This window comes from Oculina patagonica, chromosome 2 (genome assembly GCF_052425735.1).
Source record: "Oculina patagonica isolate OP01 chromosome 2, crgOcupat, whole genome shotgun sequence".
NCBI classification, from domain to species: Eukaryota; Metazoa; Cnidaria; class Anthozoa; order Scleractinia; family Oculinidae; genus Oculina; species Oculina patagonica.
The window spans coordinates 30,257,356-30,282,826 of record NC_135759.1 but is presented as its reverse complement, the minus strand read 5'-3'; the positions used below and the strand labels follow the sequence as shown (position 1 = coordinate 30,282,826).

At 37.2% G+C, this 25,471-nt stretch overlaps 3 protein-coding genes across 4 annotated transcripts in view; 1 reads left to right on the top strand and 2 right to left on the bottom strand.

The window, feature by feature from the left end:
- LOC144644056 (tyrosine-protein phosphatase non-receptor type 13-like) overlaps positions 1–14,569 on the top strand; it is a 51,883-nt gene extending 37,314 nt beyond the window's left edge. For both annotated transcript variants that reach the window (XM_078503466.1, XM_078503465.1), the window contains exons 36-55: positions 99–203; positions 609–788; positions 1,910–2,185; positions 2,560–2,643; positions 3,030–3,116; positions 3,546–3,637; positions 4,107–4,245; positions 6,851–7,671; positions 8,205–8,346; positions 8,541–8,631; positions 9,245–9,312; positions 9,645–9,686; positions 10,111–10,209; positions 10,622–10,680; positions 10,969–11,044; positions 11,598–11,663; positions 11,911–11,990; positions 12,421–12,493; positions 12,688–12,750; positions 13,232–14,569. In XM_078503466.1, the coding sequence (XP_078359592.1) occupies positions 99–203; positions 609–788; positions 1,910–2,185; positions 2,560–2,643; positions 3,030–3,116; positions 3,546–3,637; positions 4,107–4,245; positions 6,851–7,671; positions 8,205–8,346; positions 8,541–8,631; positions 9,245–9,312; positions 9,645–9,686; positions 10,111–10,209; positions 10,622–10,680; positions 10,969–11,044; positions 11,598–11,663; positions 11,911–11,990; positions 12,421–12,493; positions 12,688–12,750; positions 13,232–13,294 (2,706 nt within the window). In that variant the 3' untranslated portion in view covers positions 13,295–14,569. The remainder of the gene's footprint in view (positions 1–98; positions 204–608; positions 789–1,909; positions 2,186–2,559; positions 2,644–3,029; positions 3,117–3,545; positions 3,638–4,106; positions 4,246–6,850; positions 7,672–8,204; positions 8,347–8,540; positions 8,632–9,244; positions 9,313–9,644; positions 9,687–10,110; positions 10,210–10,621; positions 10,681–10,968; positions 11,045–11,597; positions 11,664–11,910; positions 11,991–12,420; positions 12,494–12,687; positions 12,751–13,231) is intronic.
- LOC144644057 (uncharacterized) lies at positions 13,898–16,361 on the bottom strand. Its single transcript, XM_078503467.1, has one exon. The coding sequence runs from the start codon at positions 16,354–16,356 to the stop codon at positions 15,874–15,876; it is 483 nt and encodes a 160-aa protein (XP_078359593.1). The 5' UTR covers positions 16,357–16,361; the 3' UTR covers positions 13,898–15,873.
- Positions 16,362–17,577: 1,216 nt separating this feature from the next.
- On the bottom strand, positions 17,578–23,102 carry LOC144641961 (uncharacterized). The gene is made up of 6 exons (XM_078500974.1): positions 22,991–23,102; positions 21,779–21,895; positions 20,935–21,000; positions 20,116–20,441; positions 18,617–18,835; positions 17,578–18,461 (listed from the first exon to the last, which is right to left on the bottom strand). The coding sequence occupies exons 2-6, from the start codon at positions 21,879–21,881 to the stop codon at positions 18,129–18,131; spliced, it is 1,047 nt and encodes a 348-aa protein (XP_078357100.1). The 5' UTR covers positions 21,882–21,895; positions 22,991–23,102; the 3' UTR covers positions 17,578–18,128.
- Positions 23,103–25,471: the final 2,369 nt, after the last annotated feature.

Below are 25,471 nucleotides of genomic sequence, written 5' to 3'. Positions count from 1 at the left end.
TTAGCAGTTGTAATAGCAAGATGGAGACATAACGCAGCTGGGCATAAGGCAGGTTACACTACATGTGCTTATTTATATAATATTAACTCTATTCTTAGGTGGATGGCCAGGACATTTCAACAATGAAACACATGGAAGCAGTCAATGTACTTAGAGCCACAAAGCAACATGTTAAGCTTGTAGTGCTGAGAAGACCCACAGGGGTAAGTTACAGTTCTATTGTTGTTGCTGTCCAAATCACTGTCTTATTTAATTGCCTGTTGTTGTTTGTTAGTGGGAACTAATAAAGAAATGGAAAATTATTTGTACTGGGAGCACATTCAAACCTCTCCTCGTGGACACCTCTGTAATCTGAACACCTCTTCATTAGGGACTTGTAGTTGTCTTAGTTCCAGAGTTCATAGAATCTCTACCTCTATAACATGGACACCTCCACATTTAGCTCTGTCCCTGCAGTGTCCATTTTAAAGAGGTTTGGCTGTAACTATGTTTTTAACTTGTTATTTTTTTTTTCTGTTGCATTACATCAACTTTGATATAAGTGACAAATGAATGAGATTTAGCTAGCAATTCTGCTAACTGGGGACACTGCTTTGTTTGTTTTGAAGTTTGTTGGCTCAACAAAGGCAGGTGTTGTGGAGGTTTTAAACCTGACTAGGACAACACAAGGAAGAATTGGCCTGCTGATTACAGAAGGTGAAGATCAGAAGATCTATGTTGAGGATGTTGTACCAGGGGAACCAGCAGCCACCCAGGGAGATCTTCGACAAGGAGACAGGATATTAGAGGTATGTCTTTTGACTGTTTCCATGGTAACAGATAAGGTGGTTAGAGATGTCGCAAAGGGCCAGCTGCCAGCTAATTTCATCGGCTGAAAGAGAACTTATATCAGGCTGAAATTTCACATGAAAATGAAGAACTTTTAGAGCTGCCAAGGCCAGAAAAGCCAGCTGGGCTTGTTGATGAGCTGGCTCAATGTTTTCTTAGCTACATCCCTGGGCAGTGCAGTGGGCTACTAATCAATGTGTTGAGTTTGTATGGGCCAAGTTCCTGTGTTGTGTTATCTGGAAGCCCAAATTTGGGTGTTGGCCTGCCCAAGTCTAAGTTTTGAGTAAATTTGTGTCTTAAAGCCAAGGCTTTGTAAGATACAGAATGCTCACAAGTTTCAGGGCTTCAGAGTTTGATAAGTCAAGGCTACCAAACACAGCTACATGACTTTGTGAGGTTTACGGTCGTTTCGAGACAAAGTCGTTTCAAGACAAGTCGAGGTCGATTCGAAACACATGTAAAGTCGATTTGAGACAAACTGAAATTGTTTCGATTCAGAGGAAAACTCGAGAAAAGTTCAATATGACTGTTATAGTGTGGTAATTTTTGTTATCTCTGTAAAATAAACTAAAAATTGCAGAAGCGACTTCATCGATCGACGTAAATAAAATCTGCGCGGAGGCCATTGTGATAAGTTGTAATAACTTGTTGTAACTCGGTAACTCTTGTTAACAGTCGTGATGTGATTTGTGTTTCTTGATCGTTGGCATAATTCTAAAGTTATAGAGGAAGTCTCAAAAATATATTGAGACAAACCCTTTTGTAAATAAACATGACCAAAACTCGGTCTCGTTTGTGTGTTTGTTTGTTTTTTTTTTACAACGGAGGTTTATGTTCGCTCGAGCAAGTGTCTTCGAAGGTTTGTTTGGTCATTTATAGGTTTACCTTAATATATAGTATAGTATTTTGTATATCGAAAGGACTTCAAGTAATGGAGCTTGTCTTGAATCGACTTTACAATAGGTGTCTTGAATCGACCTCGACTTGTCTCGAAATGACTTTGTCTCGAAACGACCAGATACCCTTTGTGACCACGAAACCTTTTATTTTGACTTTCGTTTTTGAATTCTCCCTTTTCTAGATTAATGGTACCAAGGTTGATGGCCTTGGCTTTGTGGTGGCTAGACAGCATCTTGATGCTGCAAGACCAGTTGCTCGACTGTTGGTGGAAAGAAGACCACGACTAGCTGAATCCAAATACGCCATGGATCAGCAAACAAATTCTGAAGTGCTGAGCCCATCCCAGTCTCTTGATATCCCAGATCAGAACATGACAGGCTCCAGTGATGATGAAGTCTACGTGAACGATGATACGAGTGAAAAGAAGGATAATGAGGATGAAGATGAAGAGTCTCATGTAGGTTTCTATAATAACTAGTTATATTTTTAACCCTTTCTACACCACAAATGTCTTTATCTCCATATCATATATATTTTATTAGGTTTACCGTCAAAGTGCCTTTGAAATAAAAAAATATTGCTGCTTATTTGAAAAGCTTTAGGCATTGTTCCTGTTGTTGGTTCTATTGTTGTCTCAGAGGGTAGTGAGCCATTTTGTGACCTTTTTGAAAGCTGCTACCCAACCCAGAACTGTTGATGTATGGATGGTAAATTGGTGCCGGTATAATTTATTCATTGTCTGTTAATTGAGTGTGTTATTTCAGGCAAGTGTTTTTTATTTGAGTTCCTGAAATCTTATTAATCTGTTGTCTTCTTTATTTATCTGTACAGGGCCAACACTTTAGCCTGAAGCTTGATAAAGGCCCACGTGGATTTGGTTTCAGTTTGGTAGCTGCACCAACTTTCAGTTCAGATGTAAGTGACTAAAATGAACCAACTGTCATCTTAGGAGTGATTTTCAATTGAGTGTCACAAACCAATACCAAAGTAACCACGCTGGCCAATTGCAAAGGACACAGACAATCTAGTGAACCAATCAAAACACAAAGCAAGTACACGAAGCTGGCATGAAGCCCAGAATAACATTTCACTGTGTCACAATTGGTTATGATTTTACTTCTGATTGGTTGAGTAAGTAGCCAATCACATAGCATGGTAATGCAAACCCAAAACAAATGCGAATTACTTTCGATGCTAAAGTGAAACTGCTCTGTAGCTATTTTGAAAATAAATCAATTGTTTTCAAACATGTATTTGACATGCCAGTAATTTCTATCTTAAAATGTTTGGTTCTATTGTAGGCTCAAGGAATTTTTATCAAAACAATAAGCCCTGGCAGTGTGGCTGAAAGTGACGGCAGGTTAAAAGTTGGGGACCAGATCTTGAAGGTACTAGTATGCTATTAATTAAAAGTAGTTAGAGGCTGTCATCACTTTTTTTTAATTTTTTTTTTCATCACTGCTCACATAGTACAGCTACTTGAATGAATAACTTTAATAGTGGGGACCTTGTTGAGAGTCATATGATGAAGTTATCACATTGCCTGTTTCTGTACTGCAGTCAACAGTATACATGGACATAGTATTTTGCTGTTTGATCACTGCATTCTATTAGCACTTTCTGAAAATAAAGCTTCAAATAATAACTTTTCACCTCTACAGTCTAAGTAATTATGACTTGGAATCCGCAATAAGGATATATGTGAAAATGAAGATATTTTCAGGATATGGTTATAACAATATTACTGTTGAATGTAAACCTTGCTGGTAGCACCATTCCTCTTATGCGCATTATTTTCTCTTACATTGCATCACCAGGTCAATGAAGAAAATGTCCAAGGACTTAGTCATGCAAGAGTCATTGGCATGTTGAGAAAAATCACTGGGACAGTGGAACTTGAGATAAAGAGGTATGGACTTGTAGAAGGCTATTGTTTCTCCTTGGTGAGGGGCTATTATACTCTTACTAGCGGTTAGCAGTTAAAGCCAATTACGAGTGTCAGTGTGTGGGCACTCACTCTGGCCCTCTAAAGTCAAGAAATTTATGGCAGTTTTGGTCTTCAGGAGAAAATAAAAGAAATTTGCAGTCTAGGAAGAAAAAGACATGAATGACCCGCTCCTATAGATCCTCCTTCAGTTGATGGGGTGTTAATTGAATATTATTGACATGGCCCTTAAATGAACAAATTGTACAGAATTTTCTGATGGTTCGTACTAACTAGAATGAAGAGACCTCCTTAACACATCTTCTGAGTGGAGTTTTGGGGAAATTATTGTTCCATTTGCTTTGCAACCAAAACTCCCTACCACCCCTTGTGAGCAGGCTTTTTGTAATGTTTATTAACTATTCATACTTGTCGCTCTATTCATGATCACCAGACCCACTAAACTGTACATGGCTGATTCTGCCATCACCTCTCCACAATCACCAGTAGAATCATCAGGGGCTGCAAGAGCCCCTCTTGAGAGAGCACCTCACTCTATAGACCTTGACATCACCCTAGAGGACAAGGATAAGGTATGTGACCATGGCCCTTAATCTGCATCTCAATCAACAAGCAGAAATAATCTTGATTTGGGTCAGCGCAATTTATTATTACAATAGGTTAAACTTATAAAATGTTTGGTGTCTAAATCAGGAATAACTCTAATCTTCAAACCTTGATAACTTTGTAATCATATTCAATATAACCCTATAATTATTAAGTTACTGTTAAAAACAGGGTGTCAAGTTCCTATTTTTTCCTATTTTTTCCTATTTTTTGGCCTGCCTCCTATTTTCTCCTATTTTTTCATGAAATTCCTATTTTTTCCTATTTTTTAGGGTTTTCTCAGGTACACAGAAACATTGTGAAATATTTGAAATGAAATTGTCAATAAAATTGATAAATTCTACAAAAAACTGAAACTTCATGTCAAAAAAGACCGGCTTTGAAGCCTTTATGAGTGATTTTCTTCTGAAACTCGTGCCCAGACTTTCTCAGTGCTTTTGATAGCATGCAAGATAGTGAGGATACTCTGATGCGAGAGGAAGAAGTAGTAAAAGCAGACTTGAAAGCGGCTGATGAACTAATGATGTCTTTTCAGCAACAGCTGTCAACAAACAAACTGTTAATGTAGCCACAATGATGCTTGACACTGCTAAGACCAAGCGAGACCAAGCAATGCAAAGCTTAGAGAAAATAGGACAAAAGAGAAAACTGTTGACTGACAAACAGCACAGACTGTTAGAAAAGGCCATGTCCTCAACAGCAAATGCTGCCAAAAACGAGAGCAAAGCTAAGGTTACCCAATCTGCTTAAAGAGCCAAAACAGTATAGTGTTGGAGTTTTTGATTGTTGATTTTTCAAAGTCGTGGTTGGCTTTTATTGTAAGAAAGACATACATTTGGTGAAAGTGAACATTATATTGTTTCGGTTTGTAAAAAAATTAGCTTTTCATTCTCACAGTTTTAAAGGTCTAATGACTTAAAGTAAAGGCATCTTGTGAAGTATCTAATGAAATTTGGAATCTGGTAATTTTTGTAGGATGAGTTGTGCTTGGTAACATTTGTTTATACGGCAATACATTGTGGATGTATGCCATTGTGCCTGTTATTTTAAAGTTGCTGTTGGGAGTGTTAAGAGGATAGAACTCAAAGAAATCCTCCTATTTTTTCCTATTTTGGGGTGAGAATTCCTATTTATTTCCTATTTTTTGGACATTGTCATTCCTATTTTCCTATTTTCTAAGTGCCATTTGTCACTTGACACCCTGTAAAAATGATTTTTCAGTTAATGGTGAATTTATCCTCTTAACCTTAAAACTTTTAATAAAATTGACCTCATAAACTGCATTTTATATGCTAAAAGTTGTTAAAGGGTATATCTTGAAAATTAATAATTGTTTTTACAGTGTAAACATAACATATAAACTTAAACTTAAACGTCAGTGATTGATTTTTCGACATTCTTATGGTAACTGAAAATTAAAATCATAAAACATGTAGCCTACACTCTGAAAACAAAAGTTAAAGTTATGCTTCGCCTTAACCAAATATGGTTTCTTGCCGTGTTCCGTCTTTATTGCCTAATTATTTTTTTAGCAGTGTATTACATTACGTCACATCCCCTTAAGATGACATTATTTTAAGCCTTTCACTTTCATTTGTTTATAAACTGGGCAAACAATCAACTGAATAATTTCAATTTGGGTATTGTCTTTCAAACGAAATTAAATTACCCTAATGTTAGAAGAATAAGTTTTTTACCAGCATATATAATTATTGTATATGCTGATACAGTGATGATAAAGATCCTGTTCAGCCCACTTTCTGAACTGCACCTTTTCCTGCTATAGATATCTTACATTTAATAGCTTACTCACAACTTCCCTTTCATGTTTCTACTGCATGCCAGAGTGGGGCTCTCCTATACTAATACCAAGATTTTACGGAGGACAGATTTAAAATGCTTACCCTTCTTTTTGCAGTAAGTTTCTTGATTTCATGTTGTTTATTTTTAATTCTCGATCCAGACATGTCTTGACCTTGGGGTCACAATTGGGTAGAAATGCTTGACTTCTTTCTGATCTGTGTAAAAATTGACAATATTTTTCTTGAAATCACATTTGATTGAGTTCTACTTAATGTAAACAAGAAATCATTCACTCCATAAAATGAAGTGGTTTGTTTTGTTTCTTTTCTAACAAAATCCTCATTAAAACATTATTTTGTTGCTAGTTAATTGAACAATTTTTGAAAACTATTATGAGCTTTACTTTAATTTGCATTGCTTAAGTTATAAGGGAAATGAAAGGCAATCTAACCACTATTATTTGTCGGTTAACTCTAAACTTAACTTAGAATGAAATAAAATAACCTACCGTAGTAAATTAAGCCATTCTTTGATTGTTAATAAACAACTTTGATTCAAACTTTTAACTTTGCTTTTCATGAGAGAAAATATAATCACTAGTTTAACCTGATAAAATGACAACTTCATTTCAACTAAAGCTTTAAACATTAATTTCATTAAATTTGTATCTCAATTTGTTATGTACATGAAATAGTCAGCAATTACAAGGGAGATTAGGAACAAGCAGTGAATGTCTAAGACAATTTGATCTTGATTTTTTATTCTTAGACACTAAGCGGATCCACTGACATAAAAGATGAAGACGATGTCACTGATCTTTTGAATGCCATATCAGCAGCAAATGACGAATCGTCACCTCCCACAAATCACGTCCAACCCAAACCACCAAAATTACAAAAGAGAGACACTGACACTGTGTTATCATCTTTACTCGCATCATTAGAGCCTCCTCCTTCACCCCCTGAATCTCTACGCTCTGTGGATCCACGGGAATTTGACTCGCAGTGGGAAAGCGGTTACAGTGATAATGACGCTACTCCTGATCTTGTACCTAATAAATCCAGACAGTTTTTTAAGAGTGGATCTAGCTCTTCAGGAAATCAAACCAACACATTCGACAATATGAAAGACATACCTGAAGCTGTTAATGGCGAACACACAGTTAATCATACAGATGCGGAAGAACTTAGCTCTATATTAGGTAACGACATTCCCATAGACGATAGTAATACAGATGATGACAGTGATGATGATGATGTTAACATCGATGATGAAGATGTATTTGACATGCTCAGAGACAACAGTCAGCTTGTGATCAACATGCTTAATAAAACTGACGCCGAGTCAACAGAAACAGAAGTTGCAGTGGACAATAGAAGCAGGGACAGTCCTGTAGGTGGGAATTCTCTTGATGTAACAGATAGACTCTCAGATGTACCACCGCCGATCCCCACTACACCTCTTCCCTCAGATGACGAAGAACCACCTGTCAAACCACCACCAAGAAGGGAATCTCTTCCAAAGTTTGTAGGAAATGGGGAATCACATTCTAAACCACTCATGAATGGATCCATTAGTGGACATGGCAGGTATGGCATTGTTTTTTTAAAAAAAAAATAATAATAAAATTTTTTTTTTTTTTCAGTCTGTAGTTCATAGCTGTATTACTCCTTTCGAACTAATACATAATTATGTATGTTACATATTCTTTTCCTGGAGTGCATATTCTTCAAATGGTTGTGGGACAAGTTTACGCAGTCAAACTTATGAGTTCTCTGAGTTCCAGCATGTGTAGAGTACACTAAATGTGCTACATATATGTAATTTACAAATAATTCCTTCTTTTTTTGACCCAAAATTGTAAGGAAAAAGTCTCAACTTTCATGCGGTCTTATTCCAAAATCTTTGTTACTCCACTGAGGTGAAGGAAATATCCATACCCCCTCTGGAAATCCCAGTAAAGCTCCACTCTTTCCTTTAAAAATTTTGGATTTTGGGACCCCCCCCCCCCCCCATAATTTCTAACTAATGACCTTCCTTTTGGTGAGTATGGATATTTCCTGGAACTGCACATTTTCCAAGTTTGCCTGTTTATATCTTTATTTTCTTCAATATTCTGTAGTGGCAGTGATGAGGCACCTGAACCAACAGAACCATTGATTGATGTGATTGAAGGTGGCATGTACACAGGACAAAGCCTTGACAACCTCATCAGGAGTGTGCGAGAAAAACTAGACTCAAATATTCCTGCTGAACAGTTTAAGGTGTGTAGTGGTACAAGTGTTGTAAATGACTATTTGTTTTTAATTTTTGTTAAAGAGGAAAAGGTTTTCTATGTGAAGTATACTTGAGGCTTGATAAGCCTCCTAATTTTTGTTTTTCTTCTTGCAATTGGTTGACTGAAAAATTGAATGAAAGAATAACATTGATTTATTACCTATTTCTGATGGTTTTGTAGGCCCTAAGGGAGATAAAACAAACAGATGCGTGTGACTCAGGCAAGAAACCAGCAAATAAGGACAAGAACAGATACAGAAATGTGCTTCCATGTATGTAATGCTGCATAGTAACTTATACTTCACTTTGACCAATTAGTTTCAACAATTAGTTTCAACAATAACATTTTTTATGTGCAGATTTGATTGTTATTAGTGTTTCAAGGTTTCAGTTACTCTATCATACTACCTCCTGCAACAAAAGTAAGATAGCATGCAGTGATACATTTTTAACGGAGGCGTAACTGTACAAATTTTAGTTTAAGGCTTGACCTTGTCGTTTTCTTGGTTGAGGTGGTCAGATAAATCACAAGTTCCAGTTACCCAAAATATTGACATCATTTACACAATAGTTCCATGCCAGCCAGTGAAAATTTTTTGAACAGCGCTTACCGTAACTAAATGTTGTTTCAAGAACTGCAAACTTGTGTTATAAGTCATGTAACAAATTTCGTAAACAGATTTGCAAAACCCGAAAAAAAAAACAACTGGTTACAAAGGTGAAGAATGAAGAAGATTGAGATGGATTACAAATGATAAATGAGAAAAAAAATCCTTATTTTTTCAAGATGCACCTTCCGTAAAAATTATGTATAAAATTAATGTTATGTGCACAAAACTTTGTATCTGTTATTTTGTGTTATTAATATTTTTAATTCTACTCTAGTTGAGAAGACAAGAGTTTTGTTAAGTGGAGATGGAGACGATGATTATATCAATGCCAATCACATCAAGGTAGTTTATTTATTAGTGCAACAGTCTGTAAATACAAATGTAATAATTATACCGATTTAAGTTTTATCAATCATTGCTTTGAATATGCAATCTTCTGACTAGTTTCTTATGCCAAGAAAAAATGCAAGAAAATGAAGTTAATGTCTGGAAAGTCACAATGTGATTGTGACTTACATGTAGCTTAAAAATATGCAGAGTCTTGAAAAAAGTACCCAAAGTGGTTTGGAATAAGTGTAGAAAATGTTTTGAATTCTGTACTCAAATATGTTACATTAAATCTGTGTAGAGTTATTTTTTTTGTTATCTTAATATTGTTTTCTCGTTTATTTCAGGTTCCAGTTGGTGAAGACATATACCACTACATTGCCACTCAGGTATTGATTAGAACAGCATGCTTTCATTTTCCCTTAAAGTTACATTATGTCAGAGTAAGTTTGCCTAAATGACACAACAATATTAATATTTTTATCTAAAAGGAGATCTAACGCACCCTTTAAAAGTATTTTTGATAGCCCAGATTTGCTTGAACATAAATTATTCTGTATTGTCGTCATATTTTAACATAGCTTTGTTCTTTATATATGTTTATAAGAGGGTAACACCTATTACACTGTTCAGTTCAAATTGGAAATTGGTACAGTTGCAATATTGTTTTGAGGAGGGAGGAAAACCAGGGAGCCAAGACAAAATCCCTCACAACAATACAAGAACAGAACTTAACCCACTGGATTTTGGAATCATTGTAATAATAATTGGTCATGCTGGTAACAAACTATAATTAAATTTGATTTGTTGTAGGGTCCACTTCCAAACACTACACAAGATTTCTGGCAGATGGTTTGGGAACAGAAAGTTGAGGTCATTGCCATGGTAACATTGGAACGAGAGGGAGGGAAGGTAAATATTGTTTTTGCGTTCTTTTGAAATGAGCATGGTGGTAATTAGTAATTAACCGAATGATAGAAAAACAAACATCACCAATCTCTGTAATTTTAATCATTTTACTTTTTATTACAAAACATGGTTAAAAGTAACAATCAGATCTATATTTTTTCAGCCAAAAAAGCCTAAACCTGCTTAAACAAATCTTGTATGTGTTAAAGTTAACAATAACTAAATTTTAAAACTAGTTTGGTTTATATTTCCTTGGTTTCATTATGGAATAACCATAATTCTGAAACAAAAAAATGCACATCAAATAGCGTGGTAGTTTAAAATCATTTTAACCTAAACGGCAACTGCTCTACAAGCTATAACGGTAACTGAGGATCACTTTTTTATCTGTTTTATTTTTCTTTCTTTCTTTCAGGTGAAGTGTCACCAGTACTGGCCTGAGTCTGAGGATCAACCCTTGGTATTCAATGGAAGGTAACACTGACCAGCAACCAGGCATTTTTTTTTTTTTGCGGTGTACCACATTCCATTTTGTTAAAAACATAACAGATGTTTTCTAAAGTGGAGTTTTATTAAATGTGTGCCTGCGTAATGTCGTTGGCTTTTGTTGTTATTGCTTTTTGTATGAATTTGGTTAGCCACAATTCTCTGTTTATGAAAAAAAAATACTAACAGTAATAATAATAAAATAATTTAACAAAGGGTTGTGTGTGCTGCTTATCTCACATGTATTCTCATCATTTTGTTTATTTTGTTTAACAGTATGACAGTGAGTCTTCAAAGAAAGGAAGATTTTGATTCATTTTTAGAAAGAGAATTTGAGATCACAAATCTTCAGGTAAAGTTTGGCAACTTAGTATTTTTTTTTCTTATTTTATCTCAGCCAATGAAGAGAACAGGGGTTGAAAAGTGGAAAGGGCACAGCTTATTGTGGTCATTATGGGTAGTTCTACTCAAAAGGGGGACTTTGTACCATTTTATAAAACACAAGGAGGGGTATCAAATTAATGGTCTTTGCGAGCATGCGAGCACAGCGTTTTTCTTTGCGAGCACGAGCATTTACAAAAATTAGCCTTGCGAGCAACGAGCACTTTTCAAAAACCTACCTCCACTAAAAACCGAGCATGCAAGCACTTGTAAAAATGTGCGAGCACGAGCAAACGAGCACCCACTAAAATTTTGCGAGCATTGCAAGCACTGCAATATTTTGAGGGACCATTCTTGACTCCTACAAGGCTTGTACACATGTGTAGGAAAGGATAACATAGGAAATGAATATGATAACAAATCAAATTATTTATAGTTATTATTTTCATTTATTTAGATATGCTCAATCTTGGTTACAATAGTATAATGTGTGATAATGTTGAACTTGGTTTTTTAATCCACAGACTGGCGAAACCAGGACCGTGTCCCACATAAACTTTACTACATGGCCTGATCATGGTGTTCCTAAGGTAGGTCGACACTGCGCATGTTTTCAGTTAATTTTCTTTGATTCCCTTGGCAATACATGATGGCGAGAAGGCAAGCACTCAGTGTACTTGAAAATATTCCTGAACAAAAGTACATGCCTGGCCAATTCTTGGATATTATGTTACTGACTAAATGAAAAGCACACTATTAGCATGTTCCATACATGTGCACTGCAAATTGAGTTTTTCAGTTTTGTTATTTAAACACAAGTGAATATTTTGTCTGTAGACTGCTGTGGAGTTGATTGAGTTTGTTCGATTCTTACGACTTCTTGCTGAGGGCCCAGGTCCAATAGCTGTCCACTGCAGGTAATTTTTAAATATACAGAAAGTACGTAAAATAATTATTATTATCTTTTGTGGTGCACAACTTGAGGTACATGTGAAAAAATATAGATATATGCATGTCATTATTGTTAATATACATTAATAATTTTTAAGGTACTGCCTTTTTTTGGTATGCAAAAGCAAATACTGGTATTATAAAATTATAAAAACACAAAATGGGTTTTACTCAGACAGCTTCATGTATAGTTGGCTATTAGGTTTCTGCATAGGACAGCTGAGCAGCTGAAGTTAGGATTATTAAGAACAAGCCCAGCTAGTGGTTGGGTGAAGAGCTTGTACTAGTCATGTTATTCATGTAGGATTCTGCATTACAATTTCAGTGAGTGCCAACTAAATATCCACACTGCTTTCTACAGAAAAATAAATAAGAATTATCATGTTTGTGTTTTAGTGCTGGAATTGGCAGAACAGGAGCTCTTATTACAATAGATGTGGCCTTGGGTCTCATGGAAAGAGATTTAACGGTATGTATAACAGCAGAGTTTTAAAAACGTGTTTGAAAGACAAATTTTATTATGTTAGGTTGAGCACCATTATTATGGTTTTTCTCAGAACATGTTAAATTTAAAATGAATCTAAATAATAACAAAATAAAACTCAAAATAGAATTATATGGATCAAGCTAAATCTGTGATGTCTTTTAATTTCCCTCCTACAGTTTGATGTGAACAAGATTATCAGAAATCTCCGTGAGCAGCGGCAGGGCATGATTCAAACCAAAGTAAGTATATTTGAGTTATATACATTGTTCATCTCAGTCTAAAATATGTCTAGAGATTGGAAGAAATTATAAAAAGGTCTTGGATCCTATTTTTAGGTACATTATAGGTATAACAGATTTCAACCATTAACCTGTGTTGATGGTGTCCCCAAACTCCATCCAATGTCTTAATTTCAGCTTTTGAAACTTCACAAATGGTTTCTGTCAAATGAACCAATTATCCCTAAGCTGTACATGTAAACTTGCTTATTTAGTTGCAGTCACTCTTGCGATGAGGCTAGATAAAATAACAAATTCTGGACCAGCCTGAAGTTGAGAAGTGTATTGTAATTGTATAATGTGCAATAATTATTGTTTGCTCTATTATTACTGAATGGGAACTTTGGAAATCTTACTGACAGTCTGATGTGGGAGGGGTTTTTTCACCGGTCTGTCAGCACATTGTATCAAGTCTAACAACATTTGTATTATTTGTTTTCAGGACCAGTACATTTTCTGTTACAAGGCATGTCTGCAGGTCCTTCAGTCCCTGAATGCTAATTAGGAAATTTTATTCATTGCCCTGGGTACTGTTATAGACCGTTTTCCCCACAGCTACCCTAACCAAGATAAACATTGTACAGTAATACACGAAGATGCTTGGAAGATGATATCACATGAAAAGCTTTGTCCAGAATAATTTTAAACAAGTAGATATATTATATTAGCCACCACATTTTTAAAGTGCTGTTTGTGAATAACATTTACACCCCCGAATTATCCCGCAACATGTATAATAACAGATATTTATATCAGACGAGAATTAACTCGGTGATTTATTGAATATAATATACTGGTTTGGTGTTGTAGCCAGGAGGTTATGCATTTAAATCTGTGAAGTATTTTTTTTTCTATGATTTTATTTCAATTGTAAGAAACTGGCCAAGCATGCCCAAGTATGCTTGCTGTAAAATGATATAATTATTTAATTTGTCAAGTCAATGATTCTGTTATCCGTGTGACCAAGCTTCAAAATGATATTTTACACTCAATTATATAAATTTACTCTTTTATTTACTGTAAAGCATTCAGAACAGATCTGCAATGCTTTTTTAGGCTCTTGATTGTAATGACAGGGATATTTAGGTTGCACATACAGATTATGAGACAAGACAAAGGAAAACTTTTATTGAGCAAAATACCGCTACTTATTCAATGTTTTTAGTTATTCAATTACACTTAGTTTTCAAACCAGATTTTTTAGTAGAGTTATTATAATATTGAAAGGAGAATATGTTTAATGCTACCTTAAGTGAAGTGCTGGCTTTAATTCATTGTCGCCGTGTTTTTTTTTTTTTTTTACCTTACTCAGTGAATTAGCCTGTGAACGAAGACGCATTTCCGGCTGTCGCTTCTCTTCGCCGAAAAATATGGCTATCAGTGAATGTGCTTGACAACATTTCATCTGAGTGAATGTATTTTTAAAAGTAGTCATTCAAAAAATTTCCTTGAATGCCTTTATAAAGCAAAGCAAAATAACTTTTACCTTATTAGTTTTAAAAGCCGTCAAATAAACTTGTTTTGTGGCAGTAGCCATTCGCCACGTTTTTTAACTAAATTTTAACATGATTATTTTAGCCACTTGTGGAACAGTACAAAAGAGCACTTGCGGAATGTGCTTGTGAAGTGAATTGAGTGTAATATTTTTTGACTCCTTTGTGTGGGCAAGGGTATTTTCTTAAGTTATTTGAATGCCCAGAAAATTCCTAGCAATTCACTAAATACATAAATGTGTAACTAAAATAAAATGATTGCTTTTGGAGAGCAACACATTTTACAACTTGGTGTTTAGATTCATTGTGAAAGTATTACAGTACATATAAGAAAAGTGTGAGAAAACTTCAAACCTTCATGGTAATGAAACCTGTGGTTTTATTTGCGATCTGATTGGTGGCCACACAATTAACATCAAAGTGTTCACACTTTCTTGCTTCACTTTTTCTTATAGAAGGATCATGGGAGCATAAGTTGTTCTTGGTTCCCGTGCCTAAGATTACTACAAGGTTTGTACCCTTTTTCACAAACAATTTTCCACGACTTTTCCAGGACTCCAAAATTCACATTAACCCTTTCACTCCCAAGATCTCAATATTATTTCTCCCTACTGTCTGCCATACATTATTTATAATGTTAGTTTTGAGATTTCTGGCATTTCTTGAGTTTAACAGATTTCTGGACTTTTCCAGGACTCCAAAATTCACATTAACCCTTTCACTCCCAAGATCTCAATATTATTTCTCCCTACTGTCTGCCATACATTATTTATAATGTTAGTTTTGAGAATTCTGGCGTTTCTTGAGTTTAACAGATTTCTGGAACTTTCCAGGACCAGTTGTCTTTTTCCAGGACTTTTCAGTCCTGGAAAGGGCCACAATAAAATTCCAGGACTTTTCAGGTTTTCAATGAACAGTACAAACCCTGTTTTACTACCACTGCCTCCCCCTCTCCACCTCTGCCAAATGGACTGGCATCCTAATGATTTGTCACTACAAAATATCCCATACTTTATACCATGCCATAGAAAATACAGCCAATCAGAATACAGGAAAGCCATTGTATATTTAACGGTATTCAACCCAACATTCCTGTGGTGCGCTGCGATTTTATTCTTGATGAAATTTAGTTAGCGTATTTTCTATGGCATGGTATAAAATAGTTACACAACGCCTCCCGGCTTGGTAAATATCCGCCACTAGCCACCTCCACTTCGGTGAATAGTTGTTAAAGATACCACGAGAAAGTGTTGCATAACTAGTTTGTTCAGCAGGAAAATGTACAGACATAGATGAATATTTATGAATATTGTTTTCATACATCAAATGTTCAATACAGAAGATTTTTGACCACACAAACACTGTACACTTTAACAACTTGATGAACTAATCAACAGCTAAGCGTAAATGGCGGATGTTTCTGCTTTTCTAACTGACATAATTATCTTCGTTGACAAGATATTGGTCTTGAGAAAAATACTGGAACCGACGAATGCTAAAAAGATTCCTATCGTCGGTAATTATTTCAAAAATCGGGCGTAGATCTCGTCCATAACTTAACGAAAACATTGGTAAAGTACTTCTCTTCTTCTTAAAGTTCTACGGCCCCAACCTCGCCGGGTTCTACTCGCTCCGCGATTATGCCTAATCGAAGATTGTCCATTGCTTGTAGATAATCTGTACCAATATACACGAGTCCGGCGCTGGAAGACAAGGCCATAGCAGCTCGTATCACTTTGTTTTCCGGACAAATCTCTTTACAAATCGCCCAAAGCAATAAAGAACCAAAGTTGAACATCCAAGTACCGAACAAACTCCACAAAAGACGTTTTGATTTGGGAGGTTTTATGACATCAAACACAGGTCTGTAGTACAGGTACACGGTCATGCCAAGGCTTGACAAAACCAACGCTCCGTTGAAAACAAATGGTCTGGCACCATTACCGATAATAAGTTCTTCCACACGGACCTTCACTGAATGAAGTCCAAGTACAGAATAACCGACTAAGCCGCTGTAAGGAAGATATTTCTTGAGGGCTTTCTTCGCATCTCTCAAACTGATACTGGCCGCCATTTTGAAATTTGTCAATGAGTCCAGTCTCTCTCGGCGTTTAGATCTCGTACCCAGACCTTCTCAATCTTCGGAAAATGTTTTCCTGTCGCGCTGGAAGGCAGGAAATTTTGAGCGCTTCGGGTGGGAAATGAAATGACACGGTCCTTTCCACTGGAAGTTTTCAAATAACACACACTCGTTGTATGCCACTGTTTTTGTTGAAAAATTGCACTGTTCCATTTACCGGAAAAATTCTCACGGGTTTTCCACACAAATGGAATGCGCTCAAACGTCACCCTCGCTCACGGCCGGGGGCTCTGCTAGCTGCTTGCATGCTCACAGGGTGCAGTTTGGTGCAACAAATGGATATAAACCTTTTAAAGCAATGGACCCTTTCTCGTTTTAGACGAGGTGGAGAGAGCTCGAGGTTGTTGTAGCCTGATTGCAGACGCCCCGTAAACGACGCAGGAAAAAAATGGACAATGTCTGCACGCAGGAATGAAAGCTAAAACACGGGAAAATACGCTATTTTTCTATTAAACTTCTCCAACATTAGTTTTCTCACTGTAGCTCAGTCGCTCTTGACATCGGTAGTAGGAGGTTTCACACCCAATCAAGTTCATAACGTCCGAGTTTGCTCTCACGTACGACCTAGTTTGCTACCTTCTAATAAAAAAGGGAGTGAAAACACTGAATATTTCTCGTTATTTAAGCGTGAGCAGTGTGACTATGATAGCAAACAGTGGGTGCGAAGTCGATTCGCTGCGAAACTTCCATACCGTGAGTTCGTGAACAGAAATTTCATCTTTCTTGCGATTATTTCGTTTTGAACTACAAGGCACATAAACAGCTAACATAGCAGATAGCTGTAGATTTATCTTGCCTGATGACACGATAGTGAATGGTGGGAAGGGGTCCATTCGTCTAGTTTCTCAACTTTTTGGTCAAATTAATAGTAACCTATGCGAGGCGCAACCCCAGCTAAGTAAAATAAGATAAAAAATACGATCAAATGCACTAATAAAAATATACAATTTCTCTTAGACATCAGAACATTTTTAAGGATGGGTTTTGCCACGTCTCACATGTATAAGGTACATTACGTACAAAATGCGCGGCTATTTAGAAACTAACACCCCTCGAGTTCGACAACACGCCTTTACGATGGGATCTGGCACTATGAGCGAGCAGAATCTCCGCCTTAATCTGCACAAAGAGTTAATGCAAAACACAGTTCAAGGGTCCACAACAAGGCAGTCTTTTATTGTACACTGTATACATGTATCAGTTCATCAAATCAGAACGCTCTATCACGGATGTCACATTTTGAAAAATTCAGCCTAAAATTACAATCCATCTCAACCTATATTAAGGGTGGCCATCCTTTGGAATCCCTTTATTTTTCGTTTATCTTATTTTCTTAAGTTTTATTCGATTTCAAGGAAATTTTAAACATAAAAAGAAAATGGTTTAATCCGTGGTGCCATAGCTCCTTCAAAGCGACGAACCCAAAAGTGTGATCACTTTGAAAATAATTGATTCGCATTCACTTTCCAATCAAAAGCCGAGCACACCTTCCAGCTGACTTCTGGTTGGATTCAATCTGCGCGAAAGAAGTGAATAAATTAAAAATGGTCACACTTTTGGGCTCCTTGCTGTAACATGTTGTTTTATTTCACAAACATTTCCTACGGAGCACACGTCCAGTGGATGTGGTGTTCGTGGTCAAATGTAATTGAATTACCATGCCACCATTAGCGGTCCTTGATTACCAACAATGATTAAAATGATTTCTAGTCTTCAAATGTGTAATGAGATAGAAATGGATACGTATTTATCATGGAATAAACTTGATCCAAGAGTTCTTGGGGCCACACTACATAATGTCTTGTTATGGACGGTTTTGGGTCAACCACCTTTGCGCATGCCTGGAGAAAGTCTTCAGAACACGATATTCCAATGAACTGACAAATCGTTGCCATGGTTTCCACTGGTTTCTGCACGAGCTCGAGGCCATTTACGTCCAGTATTGTGTCTCGATCAAGAATTTCCCTTGCGATTGCACTTCCTTCCACCCAGCGGGATAACCTACTAATGCTCTGCTGTAAGAGTTTTGGATCATCGAGCTGAGGAGGCAATCCATAAACAAATTATTATCAACATGAATAATGTAATCCAAATGATAACAGCAGCATAAATTATGACGTGAAGTCAGGATGGCCAATGAATTTAACTGTTTACTGCACAAACAACAACAACAACAACAAAAGGTTATCCTTACTTTCTCTGAATGGTCTGAGAACCTCGCTCCTCCCTCCTGTTGGCGCGTTCGCCTCAAGGTTATGGTTGAGACGATGTCGAAGGGATTTCTTATTAAGTGGATGAACTTTACTTTGACCTTGTAGTCGTTTTCAATGTTATCTATCAAACGTTTGACCGAGTCTTTAGACAAGTCTCGAAACACCAGTGCTGTGTACCAGGCTGTCTTATCGCCAATCACCTACAACGGTTTGGAAACAAAAATAATGATTTAAAAAAATAACAAATAAAACGTATGAATGCAGCGTAGTACCCAGCCCGTTGGTCTTGTGCTACTTGACAACTATTCACCTCAATGAAGGTGGCCAGTGATGGAACATTTACCGAGCCGCGAAGCCAAAAAGGATGATTTTTAAATCATTTATTCTAGTCAACGACTACAATTTTCGCGTGCGAGTTGCTCGGAGGTGAATAGCAAAGGTTTTCTGGACTTTGAGTAACCAATCAGAGCGCGTCAACAACGCTATCCACTGTTTTAGTATATACCAATTCGGGACATTGCAAACTTATGATGTCACAAAGTGACTTGACTTTGCCTGACTTAGTTTAGCTATGAACTTATCCGAACTTCAATAGATAGAAAAATCTCGATGATTTGGTAAGTGCAGAATGCAATATGGAACAATTGAAAGTATGATGTTTTATATATGTTCGTGTTTATTTGCTTTATTTTACTTTCGGAAAAACTGTTCACAGGCTACTTGTATTCTTTCCCAGCTGTTCCTTACGTTAATCTTTGCAAACGTAACCTACACTTTTGTTCGTTTGTAAAAAGTTTTTTTCCTTGAAAATGCCGTAACATGACTCTTTTTTTTGTTTGTTTTACGGCACTCGATGACATTATATTTACGGTAAACTCACGAAGACGATAAAAAATTATAAAAATCTTTTCGAAAGGGTTTTTAAAACGCAGTACAGCTAGGAATTTCCTGTCGGTTCACGCCGAAAATCCCGGTGCAAGTTTGCTCCTTCGAAGTGCTGTGAAAGTCTAGATCTAATAATAATTTGCGGTTTCTTGGCGCCACGAGTCTGCAGGAGTCCTACCACAAACACGCAATACAAGCGATGTTCACGAGTTCCAGCAAAAAACGTAGACTAAACTGCGCATGCGTTAGCGTAAAGTCGTTGCCCTAGAACGTCGAGTAGTACCACAAGAGAGCAAGGGTTTTCTGAAACAAATATATACCTTTGAGATCTTCATATGAAAGTAACGTGATGTGCTCCGGGTTTTACCTAGGGGTACGTTCGGCTCCCACCCCCTTCACAGGAATAATTAATTAATTGATATTAATTAATTAATTGACTATTAAAGTTTACACCATAGCGCTTTAGGGTCTTAGGGGTTTAGGAGTTAGGGACGACAGCCCCAACAAACCATCACAATAGTGCATTCTGCACTAAAACGTTGTTTGATGGAACCAGAATTCCTAATTGTAAGATTGGAAGCCTTATTTTCGATACCTTGATGTATCTATCATAGGTTCCTTGCCAGTAACCTTCCATATAGAAACCAAAATTGGTTGTGTTTCCAAGAGATCCCTGCATAACCTTGCCTTTTCCACCCCGTTCCAAAAATTGCTTTGAGCTGGTCACCAACTCATCGACCATTTTATTTCTGTCTGTAAACGTCTGTCCTTTGCTGATGCGGCTGAACACGCTGTACTCGTTTGCCAGCACGATATGGGGGTGACCATCAAGAAGAGCAGATAGAAGAGTATGGCGACTTCTTGGGTAGCCGACAAAAAGCAACAAAGTATCGACAGTCTTGTACTCTTCTGGTTGTTTCTCTAGAGAAAAGGGAAAAGGAAGAAAAACGAATATCGTGGATACTTAAACACCCAGGGCGCTTACCATTAACCAGATGTGAGCTGCCGAAACAGTCAGTTAGTAAAGCAAAGTGAAGTGGAGTGAAGCAAAGTGAAGCAAAGCAAAGCAAAAAATAAATAACTAATTGTACTAATCGTGGACACTGTAAATAAGCAAGCAAATATTGCATCGAATTGTAAATATAACACAAATTTATATATGATACGCGGCCCCCCCATCAGCTCGCGGTCGCCCCTCCCCCCTCCCTCGCCTTCCCCCCTTCCCTCCACCATCATAGAACACAAATTTTTTAAAATTTCAACTGGCAGGAGGCTGTCAGTTTCTATTAGGCCAAGCAGAATATTACCAAATTCTTCCATGTTCTCGGAAACCTAAAATCAATACAAGATATACAACTGCAAAGTATTTTGAAGTATTTGTATCCTAAATTCTGACCATAAATATAAATCTAACCTGTAGAAAAGAATTCGTCCCTTTCTTCTATTTCATCAAATTTCAAATCCAGGTTCTCCTTTTCATCTTGAGGATATAAAGAGAAAACAAAAAAGTAGCCCCTACTTACTTGCACGACTGACTGTTTGATACTTGAAATTTACTTTTACGTTACATTTTTGCTCATTTATTAAAGGGTTGTGATTATTATTATTATAGGGTTATTAAAGGCAGTGTCCGCACTGAGATTTAGTGCTACTTGAAAATCCAGTGAAGGTGTTGGTATACGTATTAATTGGAAATCCACTAATAGTGGCCTGACCGGCCTTGCTAAAACGTACTTTATTTACTAGTCACACAAATCGTTAAAACGTGGTGTGGCTCTGGGTGGGTTGGAAGAAAGTGGCCAAAAACTTGAAAAAGTTGGGCCGACGTTTTCAAGTCTGACAGTGTTCCTTGGAAGAAAGTCACATAAAAGCCTTTGGTTACCATTTATTTACATCTTGGAGAAGGAGTTTATGCCTCTTTTATTTTTTGTAATCATTACTTTCATGGGGTGCACCAATCCCAGCCTCGTCCTGTCCTGTCCCCTCTCACATGTTCTTGTCGACTCCGCTCGCTTTGTTTCTTCTGTGTCTCTCTTTCGCTCCTCTTCCTTTGTCTCGTGTTTGCGTCCCTGTGGGCGTGGGCTCGCCTTCGCTCGCCATGTACGCCCACGTCTCCCGCTTATTTTTATCTACTACTTAAAGGTTATTTTGTTAATCAGTGAGTGTACCCTCACAGTTCTAGTATAGTTAACACACAAAAAAATTAGAAGACTTTTCATGACACTGTCCCTTTAAATCTGATAGTAAACACTTCATACCAGGATGGCTGCATTCATTTTTCTTGAACATGTAGACGGTCAGTCCTAATATGGCTGTAATGAATAGCAACTGTTGCCAGCTGACACTGATCATACGACGCATGCTTGTCTGTTTTGCTGCAGAATAGAGGAAGCAAATCAGTTGAAAGAAGTTCCACGTCAAAATAGAATACTTCAGACTTCTAGCATTGACAAAAAAAGTTTAGACAGAACACGGCTATATTAATTTTCGTAACGTAAAATGAAAACACATTTTCATTAATAAATTCATTGCTTCGTCTGGGAAAAACACTACATTGGTTTTGACTGTAATTTATTCAATATGGTGACTATATGGGATCACAGCATCAAAATTCTAGTGGTGGTCTTCAGGCTCGAGGTCCAATCAAGCCAATTTTCAATCGACTGTCTCAAGCAGAGAAATAGGTTTGTTTGTCGCCCTTCCTAGCAGCTATTATCAATGTATGAAATAATGGAACATGGACTGAACACTGTTGAAGTTAGAGTACTCTCCTATTCGTCTTGAGCAACCGGTGTTTCGCTGCTCACATGAAACACCATTTCGCACGGATGACAAAATTAGATAACAAGGGCCTTCCGACCATCTGGGCAACGTGACAATTTGTTGAATAATAAAACTTAAAAGACGCACGCTAAGCATGGATAATTCTTATTCATAAATATAAAATGTTTTCTTATTAGACAAACACTCATTGCATTTGTGGATATATCATTAAATGGCATATTCCACCGGAGACATTTTTATCCCAAAACCCGAGTCGCGAAGGTTTTAACGTAAAAAACGGTTTCGATCGAGTTAAGACGGAAAGAGCTTTAACCGTTATCGTTAATTTCCCGTACTGCTCGGTCTTTACACCGCAAATAATAAAAAGAAATCATTTGGTCAGTATAAACATTATTGTTTTGACACTATAACACTACTGGTAAATTTGTAAAAAATTTGCTTGGGTGGCCTTGGCTGGAGTACGTCACTCTCGCCTTGCGGACATCCCGCTTGCGCACTCGCTTTACGGACATCCAGATCCTCGGCGGGGTTTGACTGGATGACTCCCGCTTCGGCTCTCGCTTACGGACATCGACGCCCCGAGCGTGTCCGCTATAACGAGGTTGACTGTAGTTGCACAATAAAATATCCCTGCAAACAAACAAACAACTCATTTAAACAAACCGATTACAAAAAAGAATAGTTACCTGCCGCGTCAGGTTAAAATAGTCCTTCCACTTCACACGTCGTTCAATACAAATTTAATGTATTCAGCTTTTAATCTGCGAGATACACGAAACTGTTACGACTCCTAGCAACATTGGAAATGCCTCTTCCAAGAATGCAAGGTGCACATCTCTTGTGACGTTTTCTCTTTCTTAACCGCAAATACAGGGAAGGATATAAAACACGTTCCTCGCAAAGTTATTTCAGTATTTGTAACGTTATTTGCGCCTATCCGGGACAAGAAAAGATATTGTTCAGATTGTTCAACTGCATATTTTGCTTTGGTTTGTAAATGTTAAAAAGGGCGGATTTTGCCTCGTGCACTTTTTGAGCGCATAGAAATTTTCCTGCTTCAATCGAACAATATATAGGAAATAATCAAAATCAACACTGATTTAGTGTTCCACGCGAAATTAAAAAGTCAGTTAGCCCTAAACTCAGCTGTGCGAATGAACAATAATTTATTATTTCACTTTCACAGAAATTTTCCTCGGAAATGAAGAAAGAAGACAACTAGAACACAATGATGCCACTAACTAATTAATAATAACAAAACATTGACACAGCTCCGGATGTGAACAATGAACAACCCGGCCCCCCGATGAACAACTCCAATATTTGCCAGAAATTTGTTCTTATTTATCTCAAGTAAACTATCTATCTGTTTCATCTTAATGTGAGCTAATGCTGTGGAGCATTAAAGTTGTTTCCGATGGGAAGAACTAGTTGAAGCAAATAAAATGCCGGCAAGAAAGGAAGTGAGAAGAGACAACCGGTTACTAACCAACAGTTAGGTTTACAACTAGAATGCAGGCTTATTCTACTGAAAACTATACAGTCGACTGAAACTGGACGCCCTGTCGAATTCTGTGAGGCCTTAATGGCACTTCTGCGTTTTCTTATGTGTTTCCAAACAAGAAACGAAAACCCACCGAAAATTAAACTGTTGCCCAATGCATTAACGACAGTAACAGTGGCCATGTTTTGTTATATTTAGATCGGATTATCACCTGAATATGATTTATTTTACGGTTAAAAAACCGTTTTGCAGCGTGTTTAACAATTAGTGTGTATACATCTACTTGAAGAGAGAATTTATCTAGCGGATAATGCGCAAAAAAAAAATTTCTTGACGAGTGGAAAATTTCTTGCGAAATTCAATTCATCAAGTTGTAATTTATTCACTTTAGTTTTAGCATAATGAATCATATGCTGATCACTTAAATGCATGGAAATTCATTAAATTAGGAGAGTGTGAAATGTCAATTCAAGGATATAACAGCACTGTACATGCAACCGGTCTCCGCCGGAAAGTCACGAACAGAAAGGCAAAAACGTCTATCGTTCATGCATGGGGCATTAGCAAAATCCCCAATAATTGTCACGGGAAAAAGTATTCTAAAGCACCGGTTAAACCATCAAACATTTTCATCCAAAGCAACAACGTGTTCGACGACCACGTCTTGATCATTTAGCCGACTCTAGAAATAACGGTTGATAGGGGTAAGGGGGGGGGGGGGGGGGGGGGGGGCTATGCAAAATACCACCCGTCTGGTAAGCCAAATTGACAAAATTTATTGGCCTTAAAATTTGAGTTAACATTTTCATATTAGGTGTGCATGAAGCTTGCCTTGCTGGAGAAATGGCACAAGGAGGTTTGAATCTTTTTCTTAGTTTCTACTCCTGATAGAGTTGGGGCTATACAAACAAGACACCATCTTTTAAGGTGGGGAAAGGTGGGTGCATGAAGAGACCACCTGTCTTTTTGCAGAGTGGTGGGTCCTGTCCGAGTACAATAGTTTTGACCATTTCCAATACTTTATTCTCTTGCAGCGCGTAACTGATTTTGCTAGAAAACGCTAAAGACGTCATGTAAAGAGAGATCGATCGATCGGAGTTTATGAATTGGTCACTGCCAATGACCACTGGCGTCATGTAACTGGCTTGAATTGTCGCTCCAAACGCAAACAAGTTACGAATTATTCCGAAAGAGCAGAAGGGATTACGGTGCATAAGGTTTGTACTCTTGACAAATAAATGATTTTCACAAGTATGAAAACCGGCGATCGAGTTTGACATTCACAGCGAAATTACTAACGTATTGCTAACCCGAGGTGGCCTCCCCCATAAGCCTTGTGGTTTCTTGGAGGTCTCCTCGCCCTATCTATTTAAGTTATTTTGTATGTATTAATTTCTAAAGTGGCAAATAAAATGATGATGATGATGATGATGATGATGATGATGATGATGATGATGATGATGATGATGATGATGACGATGATGATGATGATGATGACGATGATGAAGCACCGTATATTCATATATACTGTGCCGGTAGTCGCGAATTTTTGCTGCACGTTCCATAAACGTTCGATCTTGATTAAACAAATGTCGTTACTTCACGTGCGATAACACAGCTAGATCAATCTGTAGGGTCTATATTTAGAGGTGTCCGCTGAATC